At 67.4% G+C, this 15,712-nt stretch overlaps 1 protein-coding gene across 1 annotated transcript; it reads right to left on the reverse strand.

Moving 5' to 3' along the window:
- Window positions 1-372: 372 nt before the first annotated feature.
- On the reverse strand, window positions 373-15,508 carry LOC309451889 (multiple epidermal growth factor-like domains protein 8; the record flags this gene model as incomplete). Its single annotated transcript, XM_082076594.1, is given in 11 exon segments — window positions 373-542; window positions 545-588; window positions 591-616; window positions 2,145-2,258; window positions 4,201-4,303; window positions 4,306-4,331; window positions 7,189-7,307; window positions 8,031-8,288; window positions 10,615-10,806; window positions 14,266-14,451; window positions 15,404-15,508. Coding segments are annotated over 11 exon segments (1,343 nt in total), but the record flags the coding sequence as incomplete, so codon positions are not given.
- Between the last annotated feature and the right edge of the window lie 204 nt (window positions 15,509-15,712).

Below are 15,712 nucleotides of genomic sequence, written 5' to 3' on the forward strand. Positions count from 1 at the left end.
GTCCGTCCGGTTGCAGTGCGTCCCCCCGTGTCCCCCCTGTCTGTCCCCCTGTCCGTCCGTCCGTCCGGTTGCAGTGCGTCCCCCCGTGTCCCCCTGTCCGTCCCCCTGTCCGTCCGTCCGTCCGGTTGCAGTGCGTCCCCCCGTGTCCCCCTGTCTGTCCCCCTGTCCGTCCGTCCGTCCGGTTGCAGTGCGTCCCCCCGTGTCCGTACGTCCGGTTGCAGTGCGTCCCCCCGTGTCCCCCTGTCCGTCCCCGTGTCCGTACGTCCGGTTGCAGTGCGTCCCCCCGTGTCCCCCTGTCCGTCCGTCCGTCCGGTTGCAGTGCGTCCCCCGTGTCCCCCTGTCCGTCCCCCTGTCCGTCCCCCGTGTCCGTACGTCCGGTTGCAGTGCGTCACCCCGTCGCCCGCGTAGCCACGGCGGCAGCGGCACTCGAAGGCCGTGGCGGTGTTGTGACAGTCGGCCAGCGGGTGACAGCTCGCCAGCCCCAGGCGACACTCGTCCACGTCGGGGCAGCGGCCGTAGGACCAGGCGGCCGTGGGGGGGGGGTCCCCGGTGCCCCCCCCAGCGCCGCCGAGCAGTTGGGGAACCCCACACGCCCGAGAAGTCGCCCTCCAGGCACCTGCGGGAAACGGGGGCGGGGTCAGGGGGGTCCCCAAGGGGTCAGGGGGGTCAGGGGGGTCCTGGGGGTTCCCTAAGGGGTCAGGGGGGGCAGGGGGGTCAGGGGGGTCCCCAACGGGTAAGGGGGGTCCTGGGGGTCAGGGGGGTCAGGGGGGGCAGGGGGGTCAGGGGGGTTCCCAAGGGTCAGGGGGGTCCCAGGGGTCCCTAAGGGGTCAGGGGGGTCCTGGGGGGTCCCCAAGGGGTCAGGGGGGGTCAGGGGGGTCCCAGGGGTCAGGGGGTCAGGGGGGTCAGGGGGGTCCCTAAGGGGTCAGGGGGGTCAGGGGGTCAGGGGGGTCAGGGGGGTCCTGGGGGTCAGGGGGGTCCCAGGGGTCAGGGGGGTCAGGGGGTCCTGGGGGGTCCCCAAGGGGTCAGGGGGGTCCTGGGGGTCAGGGGGGTCCCCAAGGGGTCATGGGGTCCCTGGGGGTCAGGGGGGTCCCGGGGGTCAGGGGGGTCCCAGGGGTCAGGGGGGTCCTGGGGGGTCCCTAAGGGGTCAGGGGGGGCAAGGGGGTCAGGGGGGTCCCCAGGGGTCAGGGGGTCCCTGGGGGTCAGGGGGGTCCCTGGGGGTCAGGGGGGTACAGGGGTCAGGGGGGTCCCAGGGGTCGGGGGGATCAGGGGGGTCAGGGGGGTCCCTAAGGGGTCAGGGGGTCCCCAGGGGGTCTCTGGGGGTCAAGGGGGTCCCCAGGGGTCAGGGGGTCCCTGGGGGTCAGGGGGGTCCCAGGGGTCAGGGGGGTCCCCAAGGGGTCCCCAGGGTTGGGGGTGTCCCCAGGGGTTCCGGGTGTCCCCGCACCAGCCGCGGCTGGGGTTGGGGTGTCAGTTTGGGGGGTCAGTTTGGGGGGTCAGTTGGGGGTGTCCCAGTTTTGGGGTGTCAGTTTGGGGGTGTCCCAGTTTCGGGGTCCCCCCCTCTCACCGTCCCCGCGTGGGGTTCCCCGTCTCCCCGCACCAGCCGCGGCTGGGGTTGGGGTGTCAGTTTGGGGGGTCAGTTCGGGGTGTCAGTTCGGGGTGTCCCAGTTTTGGGTGTCAGTTCGGGGTGTCAGTTTGGGGTGTCAGTTTCGGGGTCCCCCGTGTCTCACCGTCCCCGCGTGGGGTTCCCCGTCTCCCCGCACCAGCCGCGGCTGGGGTTGGGGTGTCAGTTTGGGGTGTCAGTTTGGGGGGTCAGTTCGGGGTGTCCCAGTTTTGGGGTGTCAGTTTTGGGGTCCCCCCGTGTTTTGGGGTCCCCCGTGTCTCACCGTCCCCGCGTGGGGTTCCCCGTCTCCCCGCACCAGCCGCAGCTGGGGTTGGGGTGTCCCAGTTTTGGGTGTCAGTTTGGGGGTGTCTCAGTTTTGGGGTCCCCCCCTCTCACCGTCCCCGCGTGGGGTTCCCCGTCTCCCGCACCAGCCGCGGCTGGGGTTGTGGTGTCCGTTTGGGGGGTCAGTTTGGGGGGTCAGTTCGGGGTGTCAGTTTGGGGGGTCAGTTTTGGGGTCCCCCCATGTTTTGGGGTCCCCCCCTCTCACCGTCCCCGCGTGGGGTTCCCCGTCTCCCCGCACCAGCCGCAGCCGCTGCTCCGCAGACACTCGGCGCAGGTCGGGAAGCGCCCGCACTCCAGGCACTGGGGGGTCGAGTGCACGCTGGGGGGGCAACGGCGTCACCCCAAACCGGGACCCCCCCACTGCCCCCCAAAGGGTCCCCAAACCCCCAGGACATCCCTGTGACCCCCAAAGTGTCCCCAGGACCCCCAAAGGGTCCCCAAACCCCCAGGACATCCCTCTGCCCCCCAAGTGTCCCCAGGACCCCCCAGAACTTCCCTGTGTCCCCCAAAGTGTCCCCAGGACCCCCAAAGGGTCCCCAAATCCCCAGGACATCCCTGTGACCCCCAAAAGGTCCCAAATCCCCAGGGTGTCCCTGTGCCCCCCAAGTGTCCCCAGGACCCCCAAAGTGTCCCCAAATCCCCAGGACATCCCTGTGCCCCCCAAGTGTCCCCAGGACCCCCCAGAACTTCCCTGTGTCCCCCAAAGTGTCCCTGTGCCCCCCAAGTGTCCCCAGGACCCCCAAAGGGTCCCCAAACCCCCAGGACATCCCTGTGACCCCCAAGTGTCCCCAGGACCCCCAAAGTGTCCCCAAACCCCCAGGACATCCCTGTGACCCCAAGTGTCCCCAGGACCCCCAAAGGGTCCCCAAACCCCCAGGACATCCCTGTGACCCCCATGGTGTCCCCAGGACCCCCAAAGGGTCCCCAAATCCCCAGGACATCGCTGTGACCCCAAAAGGTCCCCAAATCCCCAGGGTGTCCCTGTGCCCCCAAAGTGTCCCCAGGACCCCCAAAGGGTCCCAAACGCCCAGGACATCCCTGTGACCCCCAAAAGGTCCCCAAATCCCCAGGACATCCCTGTGACCCCCAAGTGTCCCCAGGACCCCCAAAGTGTCCCTGTGCCCCCCAGGACATCCCTGTGATCCCCGAAAGGTCCCAGGACCCCCAAAGGGTCCCCAAATTCCCAGGGTGTCCCTGTGCCCCCAAAGGGTCCCCAAGACCCCCAGCATGTCCCTGTGCCCCCCAGGACCCCCAGGACATCCCTCTGCCCCCCCAAAGAGTCCCCAGGACCCCCAAAGTGTCCCCAGGTCCCCCACCGTGTCCCTGTGCCCCCCAAGTGTCCCAGGACCCCCAAAGGGTCCCCAAATCCCCAGGGTGTCCCCAAATCCCTGGGGTGTCCCTGTGCCCCCAAAGGGTCCTCATGACCCCCAAAGTGTCCCCAGGACCCCCAGGATGTCCCTGTGCCCCCCAAAAGTGTCCCCAGGACCCCCCAGAAGCCCCAGATGTCCCCAGGACCCCCCCAGAACATCCCAAGGACACCCCAGAACCCCCCAGAACCCCCCCACGACACCCCAAGATGTCCCAAGGATCCCCCAGAACCCCCAGGACCCCCCAGGACCCCCAAGGACCCCCAGGACCCCCCCCACGACACCCCAAGATGTCCCAAGGACCCCCCCAGAACCCCCAGAACCCCCAGACCCCCAGGACCCCCCAGGACCCCCAGGACACCCCAGAACCCCCAGAACCCCCAGAACCCCCAGGACCCCCCAGAACCCCCAGGACCCCCAGGACCCCCCAGAACCCCCAGGACACCCAGGACCCCCAGGACACCCCAGAACCCCCAGACACCCCAGGACCCCCCAGAACCCCCAGAACCCCCAGGACCCCAGGACCCCCCAGAACCCCCAGAACCCCCAGGACCCCCAGGACCCCCCAGAACCCCCAGGACACCCCAGAACCCCCAGGACCCCAGGACCCCCAGGACACCCCAGAACCCCCAGGACACCCCAGGACCCCCCCAGAACTCCCAGGACCCCCCCACGACACCCCAGGACCCCCAGGACACCCCATGATGTCACAAGGACCACCCAAAACCCCCCAGAACCCCCACACGACACCCCAAGATGTCTCCAGGACCCCCTAGAACCCCCCTGACCCCCCAGAACCCCCCCACAACACCCCAGGACCCCCAGGACCCCCCAGAACCCCCAGGACACCCCAAGATGTCCCAAAGCACCCCCAAGCCCCCCCGCCCCCCTCACCTGTCGAACCAGCCCCGACACCCCCCGTACGGGTACTTGGCCAGGTAGGCGGCGAACAGGAAGCAGCGGCGGGTGGATTGACACCAGGCGCACGGACTGGGGCCGCCAGGCACTCCGAGCACGATGTGCGCCTGGGGGGGGCAAACACACCCCCCCGGGACACGTCAGAGCCTCCCCCGGGACCCCCCCGAACCCCAAAACCCTCCTGTACACCCCCCTAAAACCACCCTGAACCCCCCAAACCCCCCCCAAACCCCGACACCAGGCGCACGGACTGGGGCCAGCCAGGCACTCCGAGCACGATGTGCGCCTGGGGGGGGCACGGAGACCCCCCCGGGACACGTCAGAGCCTCCCCCGGGACCCCCCGAACCCCAAAACCCCCCTGTACACCCCCCTAAAACCCTCCTGAACCCCCCAAACCCCCCCGAACCCCATGGACCCCCCCATGTCCCCCCTCACCGGCTGCAGGGAACAGGACAGTCCTGGGGGGGCAGTGAACCCCCAGACCCCCATGGACCCCCAGGAACCCCCATGGACCCCCCCAAACCCCCATGGACCCCCCCAGACTGCCCCAATGACCCCCCCAGGATCCCCCAGACCCCCCATTACCCCCTATGGACCCCCCCATTGACCCCCCCACACCCCCATGCACCCCCCAGGACCCCCCAGGAACCCCCATGGACCCCCCCAGGACCCCCATGGACCCCCCATGTCTCCCCAGACCCCCCCTCACCGGCTGCAAGGGGCGGGCCAGTCTCGGGGGGCAGTGACCCCCATTGACCCCCATTGACTCCCATTGACCCCCATTGGCCCCCATTGATCCCATTGACCCTCATTGACCCCATTGACCTCAATTGACCCCATTGACCCCCATTGACCTCAATTGACCCCATTGACTCCCATTGATCCCCCTTGACCCCATTGATCCCCATTGACCCCCATTGACCCCCATTGACTCCCATTGACTCCCATTGACCCCCATTGACCCCCAGACCCCCATGTCCCCCCATGCCCCCCCTCACCGGCTGCAGGGGGGGGGGCAGTGACCCCCATTGATCCCATTGACCCCCATGTCCCCCCATTGACTCCCATTGATCCCATTGATCCCATTGACCCCCATTGATCCCATTGACCCCCATGTCCCCCCCCTCACCGGCTGCAGGGGGGGGACAGTGACCCCCATTGATCCCATTGACCCCCATGTCCCCCCATTGACTCCCATTGATCCCATTGATCCCATTGATCCCATTGACCCCCATTGATCCCATTGACCCCCATGTCCCCCCATTGACTCCCATTGATCCCATTGACCCCCATTGACTCCCATTGACCCCCATTGACCCCCATTGACTCCCATTGACCCCCATTGTCGCCCATTGACCTCAATTGACCCCATTAACTACCATTGATCCCCCTTGACCCCATTGATCCCCATTGACCCCCATTGACTCCATTGACTCCCATTGACTCCCATTGACCCCCATTGACCCCCAGCCCCCCCATGTCCCCCCCTCACCGGCTGCAGGGGGGGGGCAGTGACCCCCATTGACCCCCAGCCCCCCCCAGCCCCCCTCACCGGCTGCAGGGGGCGGGACAGTGACCCCCATTGATCCCATTGACCCCCATGTCCCCCCATTGACTCCCATTGATCCCATTGACCCCCATTGATCCCATTGACCCCCATGTCCCCCCATTGACCCCCATTGATCCCATTGATCCCATTGACCCCCATTGATCCCATTGACCCCCATGTCCCCCCATTGATCCCATTGATCCCATTGACCCCCATTGATCCCATTGACCCCCATGTCCCCCCATTGATCCCATTGATCCCATTGATCCCATTGATCCCATTGACCCCCATGTCCCCCCATGTCCCCCCATTGATCCCATTGATCCCATTGATCCCATTGATCCCACTGACCCCCATGTCCCCCCCTCACCGGCTGCAGGGGGGGGACAGTGACCCCCATTGACCCCCAGCCCCCCCATGTCCCCCCCCTCACCGGCTGCAGGGGGTGGGGCAGTGACCCCCATTGATCCCATTGACCCCCATGTCCCCCCCTCACCGGCTGCAGGGGGGGGGGCAGTGACCCCCATTGACCCCATTGATCCCATTGATCCCATTGACTCCCATTGATCCCATTGATCCCATTGACCCCCATTGATCCCATTGACCCCCATGTCCCCCCCTCACTGGCTGCAGGGGGGGGGGCAGTGACCCCCATTGATCCCATTGACCCCCATGTCCCCCCATTGACTCCCATTGATCCCATTGATCCCATTGATCCCATTGACCCCCATGTCCCCCCCTCACCGGCTGCAGGGGGGGGGGCAGTGACCCCCATTGATCCCATTGACCCCCATGTCCCCCCATTGACCCCCATTGATCCCATTGATCCCATTGACTCCCATTGATCCCATTGATCCCATTGACCCCCATTGATCCCATTGACCCCCATGTCCCCCCCTCACTGGCTGCAGGGGGGGGGGCAGTGACCCCCATTGATCCCATTGACCCCCATGTCCCCCCATTGACTCCCATTGATCCCATTGATCCCATTGACCCCCATGTCCCCCCCTCACCGGCTGCAGGGGGGGGGGCAGTGACCCCCATTGACCCCCATGTCCCCCCATGTCCCCCCATTGATCCCATTGATCCCATTGACCCCCATTGATCCCACTGACCCCCATGTCCCCCCCTCACCGGCTGCAGGGGGGAGGCAGTGACCCCCATTGACCCCCATGTCCCCCCTCACCGGCTGCAGGGGGGGGGGCAGTGACCCCCATTGATCCCATTGACCCCCATTGATCCCATTGACCCCCATTGATCCCACTGACCCCCATGTCCCCCCCTCACCGGCTGCAGGGGGGGGGCAGTGACCCCCATTGACCCCCAGCCCCCCCCATGTCCCCCCCTCACCGGCTGCAGGGGGGGGGGCAGTGACCCCCATTGACCCCCAGCCCCCCCCATGTCCCCCCCTCACCGGCTGCAGGGGGGGGGGCAGTCCCGCGGCGCTCTCACCGCCCCCTGCTGGCGGCCCCTGCGGCTGCACACGAAGTCGCCCCGTTTGCTGCTGTGGGGCTGCCACTCGCACAGCGGGTCCTGGGGGGCGGGGGGGGCACGTTGGACCCCCCAAAACACCCACAGAGCCCCCGGACCCCCCCAGACCCCCCCAGAGCCTCCCAGAGCCCCCTGAGCCCCCCAAAACCACAGACCCCCCCCCAGAGACCCACAGACCCCCATGAGCCCCCCAAATACCCACAGACCCCCATGAGCCCCCCAAATACCCCAGAGCCGCCCAGACTCCTCCTGACCCCCCCAGAGTCCCCCAAATACCCCAGACACCCCATAGCCCCCCCGGCCCCCCCTTGAGACCCCAGACCCCCCAAACCCCCCCTGCCCCCCCACTAAGACCACCCCCTCCAGCCCCCCCAAATCCCCATAGCCCCCCAAAGCCCTATAGACCCCCAGCCCCATAGTCCCCCAGCCCCCCCAAGACCCCAACCCCCCCAAACACCCATAAGGCCCCCAGCCCCCCCCAGCCCCATAGTCCCCCCAAAGCCCCATAGCCCCCCTGCCCCCCCATGAGACCCCTGACCCCCCCGCCCCTCCAAACCCCCATAGCCCCCCCATGAGACCCCAGCACCCCCAAATCCCCATAGCCCCCCCAGCCCCCCTGAGACCCCAACCCCCCAAAGCCCCATAGCCCCCCAAACCCCCACAGCCCCCCTGCCCCTCCCAAACCGCCATAGCCCCCCCAACCCCCCCAGCCCCCCGTAGCCCCCCCATGAGACCCCCCCCCCCCATGGCCCCGCCCCCGCTCACCGCGGCGCACGCGCGGCAGTGCCGATGCTCCTCGCACACGGGGCAGCCGGGGGGGGTGAGGATGAGGCGCGGCCCCGCCCCCTCCCCGCACGGCCCCGCCCCCGGCCCCGCCCCCTCCCCGTCCACGCGCGCGTGGCACGAGGCGCTGGGCGGGCACCACCCGCAGCCCTGGTCCGACAGGCACGCGAGGCACGAGCCGTGGCGCCCGCACTGCGCGGGGGGGGCGCGGAACGGCTCCAGGAAGAAGAACGAGATCTCCTGGGGGGGGGGGACACGGGGGGGTCACGGGGGGCACCCCCAAAGTGACCCCGAACCCCCAAAGTGACCCTGACCCCCCCAAAGTGACCCTGACCCCCCCCAAAGTGACCCTGAGCCCGGGGGGGCGGAACGGCTCCAGGAAGAAGAACGAGATCTCCTGGGGGGGGGACACGGGGGGGTCACGGGGGGCACCCCCAAACTGACCCCGAACCCCCAAACTGACCCTGACCCCCCCAAAGTGACCCTGAGCCCGGGGGCGCGGAACGGCTCCAGGAAGAAGAACGAGATCTCCTGGGGGGGGACACGGGGGGTCACCCCAAAGTGACCCTGACCCCCCCAAAGTGACCCTGAGCCCCCCAAAGTGACCCTGAGCCCGGGGGGCGGAACGGCTCCAGGAAGAAGAACGAGATCTCCTGGGGGGGGGACACGGGGGGGTCACGGGGGGCACCCCCAAAGTGACCCCGAACCCCCAAAGTGACCCTGAACCCCCAAATGACCTTGACCACAAAGTGACCCTGAGCCCAAAGTGACCTTGACCCCAAAGTGACCCCAAACCCCCAAAGTGACCCTGACCCCCCAAAGTGACCTTGACCCCAAAGTGACCCTGACCCCAAAGTGACCCTGAACCCCCAAAGTGACCTTGAACCCCCAAAGTGACCTTGACCCCAAAGTGACCCTGAACCCCCAAAGTGACCTTGAACCCCCAAAGTGACGCTGAAACCAAAGTGACCTTGATCCCACAGTGACCGTGAACCCCCAAAGTGATCCTGACCCCAAAGTGACCCTGAACCCCCAAAGTGACCTTGACCCCAAAGTGACCTTGATCCCACAGTGACCGTGAACCCCCAAAGTGATCCTGACCCCAAAGTGACCCTGAAACCCCAAAGTGACCTTGACCCCAAAGTGACCCTGAGCCCGCCCAGACCAGGGTGGAGGAGCCCCCGTCTGGATTCTGCCACCCCATAGTGACCCCCCCACCCCACAGTGACCCCCCCACCCCATAGTGACCCCCCCACCCCATAGTGACCCCCGCACCCCACAGTGACCCCCCCCGCACCCCACAATGACCCCCCCACACCCCCACAGTGCCCCCCCACACACCCCCACAGTGACCCCCCCCCACCCCACAATGACCCCCCCGCACCCCATAGTGACCCCCCCGCACCCCACAGTGACCCCCCCCCACCCCACAATGACCCCCCCGCACCCCACAGTGCCCCCCCCGCACCCCACAGTGACCCCCCCACCCCACAGTGACCCCCCCACACCCCACAGTGCCCCCCCCACACCCCCCAGTGACCCCCCCCACCCCACAATGACCCCCCCGCACCCCACAGTGACCCCCTGTGCCCCCCCAGTGACCCCCCCGCACCCCACAGTGACCCCCTGTGCCCCCCCAGTGACCCCCCCGCACCCCACAGTGACCCCCCCCACCCCACAATGACCCCCCCGCACCCCACAGTGACCCCCCCACACCCCATAGTGACCGCCCCCACCCCACAGTGACCCCCCCACACCCCATAGTGACCCCCCTGCACCCCACAGTGACCCCCCCACCCCACAGTGACCCCCCGTGCCCCCCCAGTGACCCCCCCCACCCCATAGTGACCCCCCCACCCCACAGTGACCCCCCCACACCCCACAGTGACCCCCCCACCCCACAGTGACCCCCCCCACCCCACAATGACCCCCCCACCCCACAGTGACCCCCCCACACCCCCACAGTGACGCCCCCACCCCACAGTGACCCCCCCGCACCCCATAGTGACCCCCCCCCACCCCACAGTGACCCCCCCACCCCACAGTGACCCCCCCACCCCACAGTGACCCCCCCGCACCCCATAGTGACCCCCCCCCACCCCACAGTGACCCCCCTGCACCCCATAGTGACCCCCCCGCACCCCATAGTGACCCCCCCCCACCCCACAGTGACCCCCCCCATGTCCCCCCACTCACGCTGCTCATCTTGGCCGTGTGTCCGGAGCCATTGGTCCATCCGTCCCCCCCCCCGCACCCCCATACTGACCCCCCCATGGTGCCCCCCCCATGCCCCCCCCATGCCCCCCCACTCACGCTGCCCCCCGGCACCCCGGTGCGGTCCCACAGCAGGGTGAGCTCGGCCGTGTGTCCGGAGCCGTTGGTCCGTCTGTCCCCCCATAGCCCCCCCATGACCGCCCCATGGTGCCCCCCCCGTGCCCCCCCCCACTCACGCTGCCCCCCGGCACGCCCGTCCGGTCCCAGAGCAGCGTCAGCTCGGCCGTGTGTCCGGAGCCGTTGGTCCGTCTGTCCCCCCCCCATACTGACCCCCCCATGCCCCCCCACTCACGCTGCCCCCCGGCACCCCGGTGCGGTCCCAGAGCAGCGTCAGCTCGGCCGTGTGTCCGGAGCCGTTGGTCCGTCCCTCCACGCGCAGCCCGAAGCGGCTCCCGCGCTGCAGCCGCCCGAACAGCGGGACCGCGCGGGGGCGCCGCAGCGGCCGCGTCTCCCGCTCCTGCGCCGACCAGCGCCCCACGTCCTCCTGCGCCCCAAAACAACGGTGAGGGACCCCATAGACACCCATAGACACCCATGGGACAGACCAGCGCCCCACGTCCTCCTGCGCCCCAAAACACAGTGAGACCCAGAGACACCCCATGGAACCCCAGAGACACCCAGAGACACCATGGACAGACCAGCGCCCCACGTCCTCCTGCGCCCCAAAACACAGTGAGACCCAGAGACACCCCCAGAGACCCCATGGACAGACCAGCGCCCCACGTCCTCCTGCGCCCCAAAACACAGTGAGACCCAGAGACACCCCCAGAGACACCCAGAGACACCCCCAGAGACACCCAGAGACCCCCAGAGACACCCATGGACAGACCAGCGCCCCACGTCCTCCTGCGCCCCAAAACACAGTGAGACCCAGAGACACCCCCATAGACACCCAGAGACACCCAGAGACACCCAGAGACACCCATGGACAGAGCAGCGCCCCACGTCCTCCTGCGCCCCAAAACACACAGTGAGACCCATAGACACCCCCAGAGACACCCAGAGACACCCAGAGACACCCCCAGAGACACCCAGAGACCCCATGGACAGACCAGCGCCCCACGTCCTCCTGCGCCCCAAAACACACAGTGAGACCCATAGACACCCCCAGAGACACCCCCAGAGACACCCAGAGACCCCCATGGACAGACCAGCGCCCCACGTCCTCCTGCGCCCCAAAATAATGAGACACCCCATGGAACCCCAGAGACACCCATAGACACCCAGAGACACCTGGAGACACCCAGAGACACCCAGAGACACCCAGAGACCCCATGGACAGACCAGCGCCCCACGTCCTCCTGCGCCCCAAAACACAGTGAGACCCAGAGACACCCCCAGAGACCCCATGGACAGACCAGCGCCCCACGTCCTCCTGCGCCCCAAAACACAGTGAGACCCAGAGACACCCCCAGAGACCCCCAGAGACACCCCCAGAGACACCCAGAGACACCCAGAGACACCCATGGACAGACCAGCGCCCCACGTCCTCCTGCGCCCCAAAACACAGTGAGACCCAGAGACACCCCCAGAGACCCCCAGAGACACCCCCAGAGACACCCAGAGACACCCAGAGACCCCATGGACAGACCAGCGCCCCACGTCCTCCTGCGCCCCAAAACACAGTGAGACCCAGAGACACCCCCAGAGACCCCCAGAGACACCCCCAGAGACACCCAGAGACACCCATGGACAGACCAGCGCCCCACGTCCTCCTGCGCCCCAAAAACACAGTGAGACCCAGAGACACCCCCAGAGACCCCCAGAGACACCCCCAGAGACACCCAGAGACACCCAGAGACCCCCAGAGACACCCATGGACAGACCAGCGCCCCACGTCCTCCTGCGCCCCAAAACACAGTGAGACCCAGAGACACCCCCATAGACACCCAGAGACACCCAGAGACACCCAGAGACACCCAGAGACACCCATGGACAGAGCAGCGCCCCACGTCCTCCTGCGCCCCAAAACACACAGTGAGACCCATAGACACCCCCAGAGACACCCAGAGACACCCAGAGACACCCCCAGAGACACCCAGAGACCCCATGGACAGACCAGCGCCCCACGTCCTCCTGCGCCCCAAAACACACAGTGAGACCCATAGACACCCCCAGAGACACCCCCAGAGACACCCAGAGACCCCCATGGACAGACCAGCGCCCCACGTCCTCCTGCGCCCCAAAATAATGAGACACCCCATGGAACCCCAGAGACACCCATAGACACCCAGAGACACCTGGAGACACCCAGAGACACCCAGAGACCACCCAGAGACCCCATGGACAGACCAGCGCCCCACGTCCTCCTGCGCCCCAAAACACAGTGAGACCCAGAGACACCGCCAGAGACACCCAGAGACACCCCCAGAGACACCCAGAGACACCCAGAGACACCCCCAGAGACACCCAGAGACCCCCAGAGACACCCAGAGACACCCAGAGACACCCCCAGAGACACCCATGGACAGACCAGCGCCCCACGTCCTCCTGCGCCCCAAAATAATGAGACACCCCATGGAACCCCAGAGACACCCAGAGACACCCAGACACCCCCAGAGACACCCAGAGACACCCAGAGACCCCATGGACAGACCAGCGCCCCACGTCCTCCTGCGCCCCAAAACACAGTGAGACCCAGAGACACCCCCATAGACACCCCCAGAGACACCCATGGACAGACCAGCACCCCACGTCCTCCTGCGCCCCAAAACACAGTGAGACCCAGAGACACCCCCATAGACACCCCCAGAGACACCCATGGACAGACCAGCGCCCCACGTCCTCCTGCGCCCCAAAACACAGTGAGACCCATAGACACCCCCAGAGACACCCAGAGACACCCAGAGACACCCCCAGAGACACCCAGAGACCCCCATGGACAGACCAGCGCCCCACGTCCTCCTGCACCCCAAAACACACAGTGAGACCCATAGACACCCCCAGAGACACCCCCAGAGACACCCAGAGACCCCCATGGACAGACCAGCGCCCCACGTCCTCCTGCGCCCCAAAATAATGAGACACCCCATGGAACCCCAGAGACACCCAGAGACACCCAGAGACCCCCAGAGACACCCATGGACAGACAGCGCCCCACGTCCTCCTGCGCCCCAAAACACAGTGAGACCCAGAGACACCCCCAGAGACACCCAGAGACACCCAGAGACACCCCCAGAGACACCCAGAGACCCCCATGGACAGACCAGCGCCCCACGTCCTCCTGCGCCCCAAAACAACGGTGACGGACCCCATAGACACCCATAGACACCCCCAGAGACACCCAGAGACACCCAGAGACCCAATGGACACACCAGCGCCCCACGTCCTCCTGCGCCCCAAAACGGGGGGGACACAATGACGGACCCCCCAGACCCCCATGGGACAGAGCAGTTTTGGGGTTCCCCCCCCTCACCAGCTTGGGGTCCTGGGTCAGTGTTGGGGTGTCAGTTGGGGTCAGTGTTGGGGTGCAGGGTCAGTTTTGGGGTGTCCCCCCCCCTCACCAGCTCGGGGTCCCGGGTCAGTGTTGGGGTGTCAGTTGGGGTCAGTTTCGGGGTCCCGGGTCAGTGTTGGGGTGCAGGGTCAGTTTTGGGGTCCCGGGTCAGTGTTGGGGTGTCAGTGTTGGGGTGTCAGTTGGGGTCAGTTTTGGGGTGTCCCCCCCCCTCACCAGCTCGGGGTCCCGGGTCAGTGTTTGGGGTGTCAGTTGGGGTCAGTGTTGGGGTGTCAGTTGGGGTCAGTTTCGGGGTGCAGGGTCAGTGTTGGGGTGCAGGGTCAGTGTTGGGGTGTCAGTTGGGGTCAGTTTCGGGGTGCAGGGTCAGTGTTGGGGTGTCAGTTGGGGTCAGTGTTGGGGTGTCAGTTGGGTCGTTTCGGGGTGCAGGGTCAGTGTTGGGGTGCAGGGTCAGTTTTGGGGTGCAGGGTCAGTTTCGGGGTGTCCCCCCCTCACCAGCTCGGGGTCCTCGGGGCTCCGCGCCAGCTGTGCGACGAGGTCGAGGCGCTGGATCCGCGCCCAGATGTTGGGGGGGCCCTGGGGGGGCCCCAGCAGGGGGTACAGGAACCCCCGGTACTCCAGGGACACGGCGGCGTCGCCCCCGGGGCTCAGGGTCACCGTGGTGCTGCGGACGATGGAGACCTGCGCCCCAAAACGGGGTTTGGGGGGTCAGGGGGTCAGGGGGCTCAGGGTCACCGTGGTGCTGCGGACGATGGAGACCTGCGCCCCAAAAACGGGGTTTGGGGGGTCAGGGGGCGGTTTGGGGGTTCGGGGGGTTTGGGGGGCTCAGGGTCACCGTGGTGCTGCGGACGATGGAGACCTGCGCCCCAAAAACGGGGGGTGGGGGGTCAGGGGGTTTGGGGGCTCAGGGTCACCGTGGTGCTGCGGACAATGGAGACCTGCGCCCCAAAAACGGGGTTTGGGGGGTCAGGGGGTTTGGGGGTTCAGGGGGGTCTGGGGGCTCAGGGTCACCGTGGTGCTGCGGACGATGGAGACCTGCGCCCCAAAAAACGGGGTTTGGGGGTTCAGGGGGCGGTTTGGGGGTTCAGGGGGCTCAGGGTCACCGTGGTGCTGCGGACGATGGAGACCTGCGCCCCAAAAACGGGGTTTGGGGGTTCAGGGGGCGGTTTGGGGTTCAGGGGGGCTCAGGGTCACCGTGGTGCTGCGGACGATGGAGACCTGCGCCCCAAAAACGGGGTTTGGGGGTTCAGGGGGCGGTTTGGGGGTTCAGGGGGGCTCAGGGTCACCGTGGTGCTGCGGACGATGGAGACCTGCGCCCCAAAAACGGGGGGTGGGGGGTCAGGGGGTTTGGGGGTTCAGGGGGGTCTGGGGGCTCAGGGTCACCGTGGTGCTGCGGACGATGGAGACCTGCGCCCCAAAAACGGGGGGTGGGGGGTCAGGGGGTTTGGGGGCTCAGGGTCACCGTGGTGCTGCGGACGATGGAGACCTGCACCCCAAAAACGGGGTTTGGGGGGTCAGGGGGCGGTTTGGGGGTTCAGGGGGGCTCAGGGTCACCGTGGTGCTGCGGACGATGGAGACCTGCGCCCCAAAAACGGGGTTTGGGGGGTCAGGGGGTTTGGGGGCTCAGGGTCACCGTGGTGCTGCGGACGATGGAGACCTGCGCCCCAAAAACGGGGGGTGGGGGGTCTGGGGGGGTTTGGGGGTTCAGGGTCACCGTGGTGCTGCAGATGATGGAGACCTGCGCCCCAAAAACGGGGTTTGGGGGTTCAGGGGGCAGTTTGGGGGTTCAGGGGGGCTCAGGGTCACCGTGCTGCTGCGGACGATGGAGACCTGCGCCCCAAAACGGGGGGTGGGGGGTCAGGGGGTTTGGGGGTTCAGGGGGGTCTGGGGGCTCAGGGTCACCGTGGTGCTGCGGACGATGGAGACCTGCGCCCCAAAAACG

This window comes from Streptopelia decaocto, assembly GCF_964273445.1.
Source record: "Streptopelia decaocto genome assembly, contig: HAP1_SCAFFOLD_2266, whole genome shotgun sequence".
Classification (NCBI taxonomy): Eukaryota; Metazoa; Chordata; class Aves; order Columbiformes; family Columbidae; genus Streptopelia; species Streptopelia decaocto.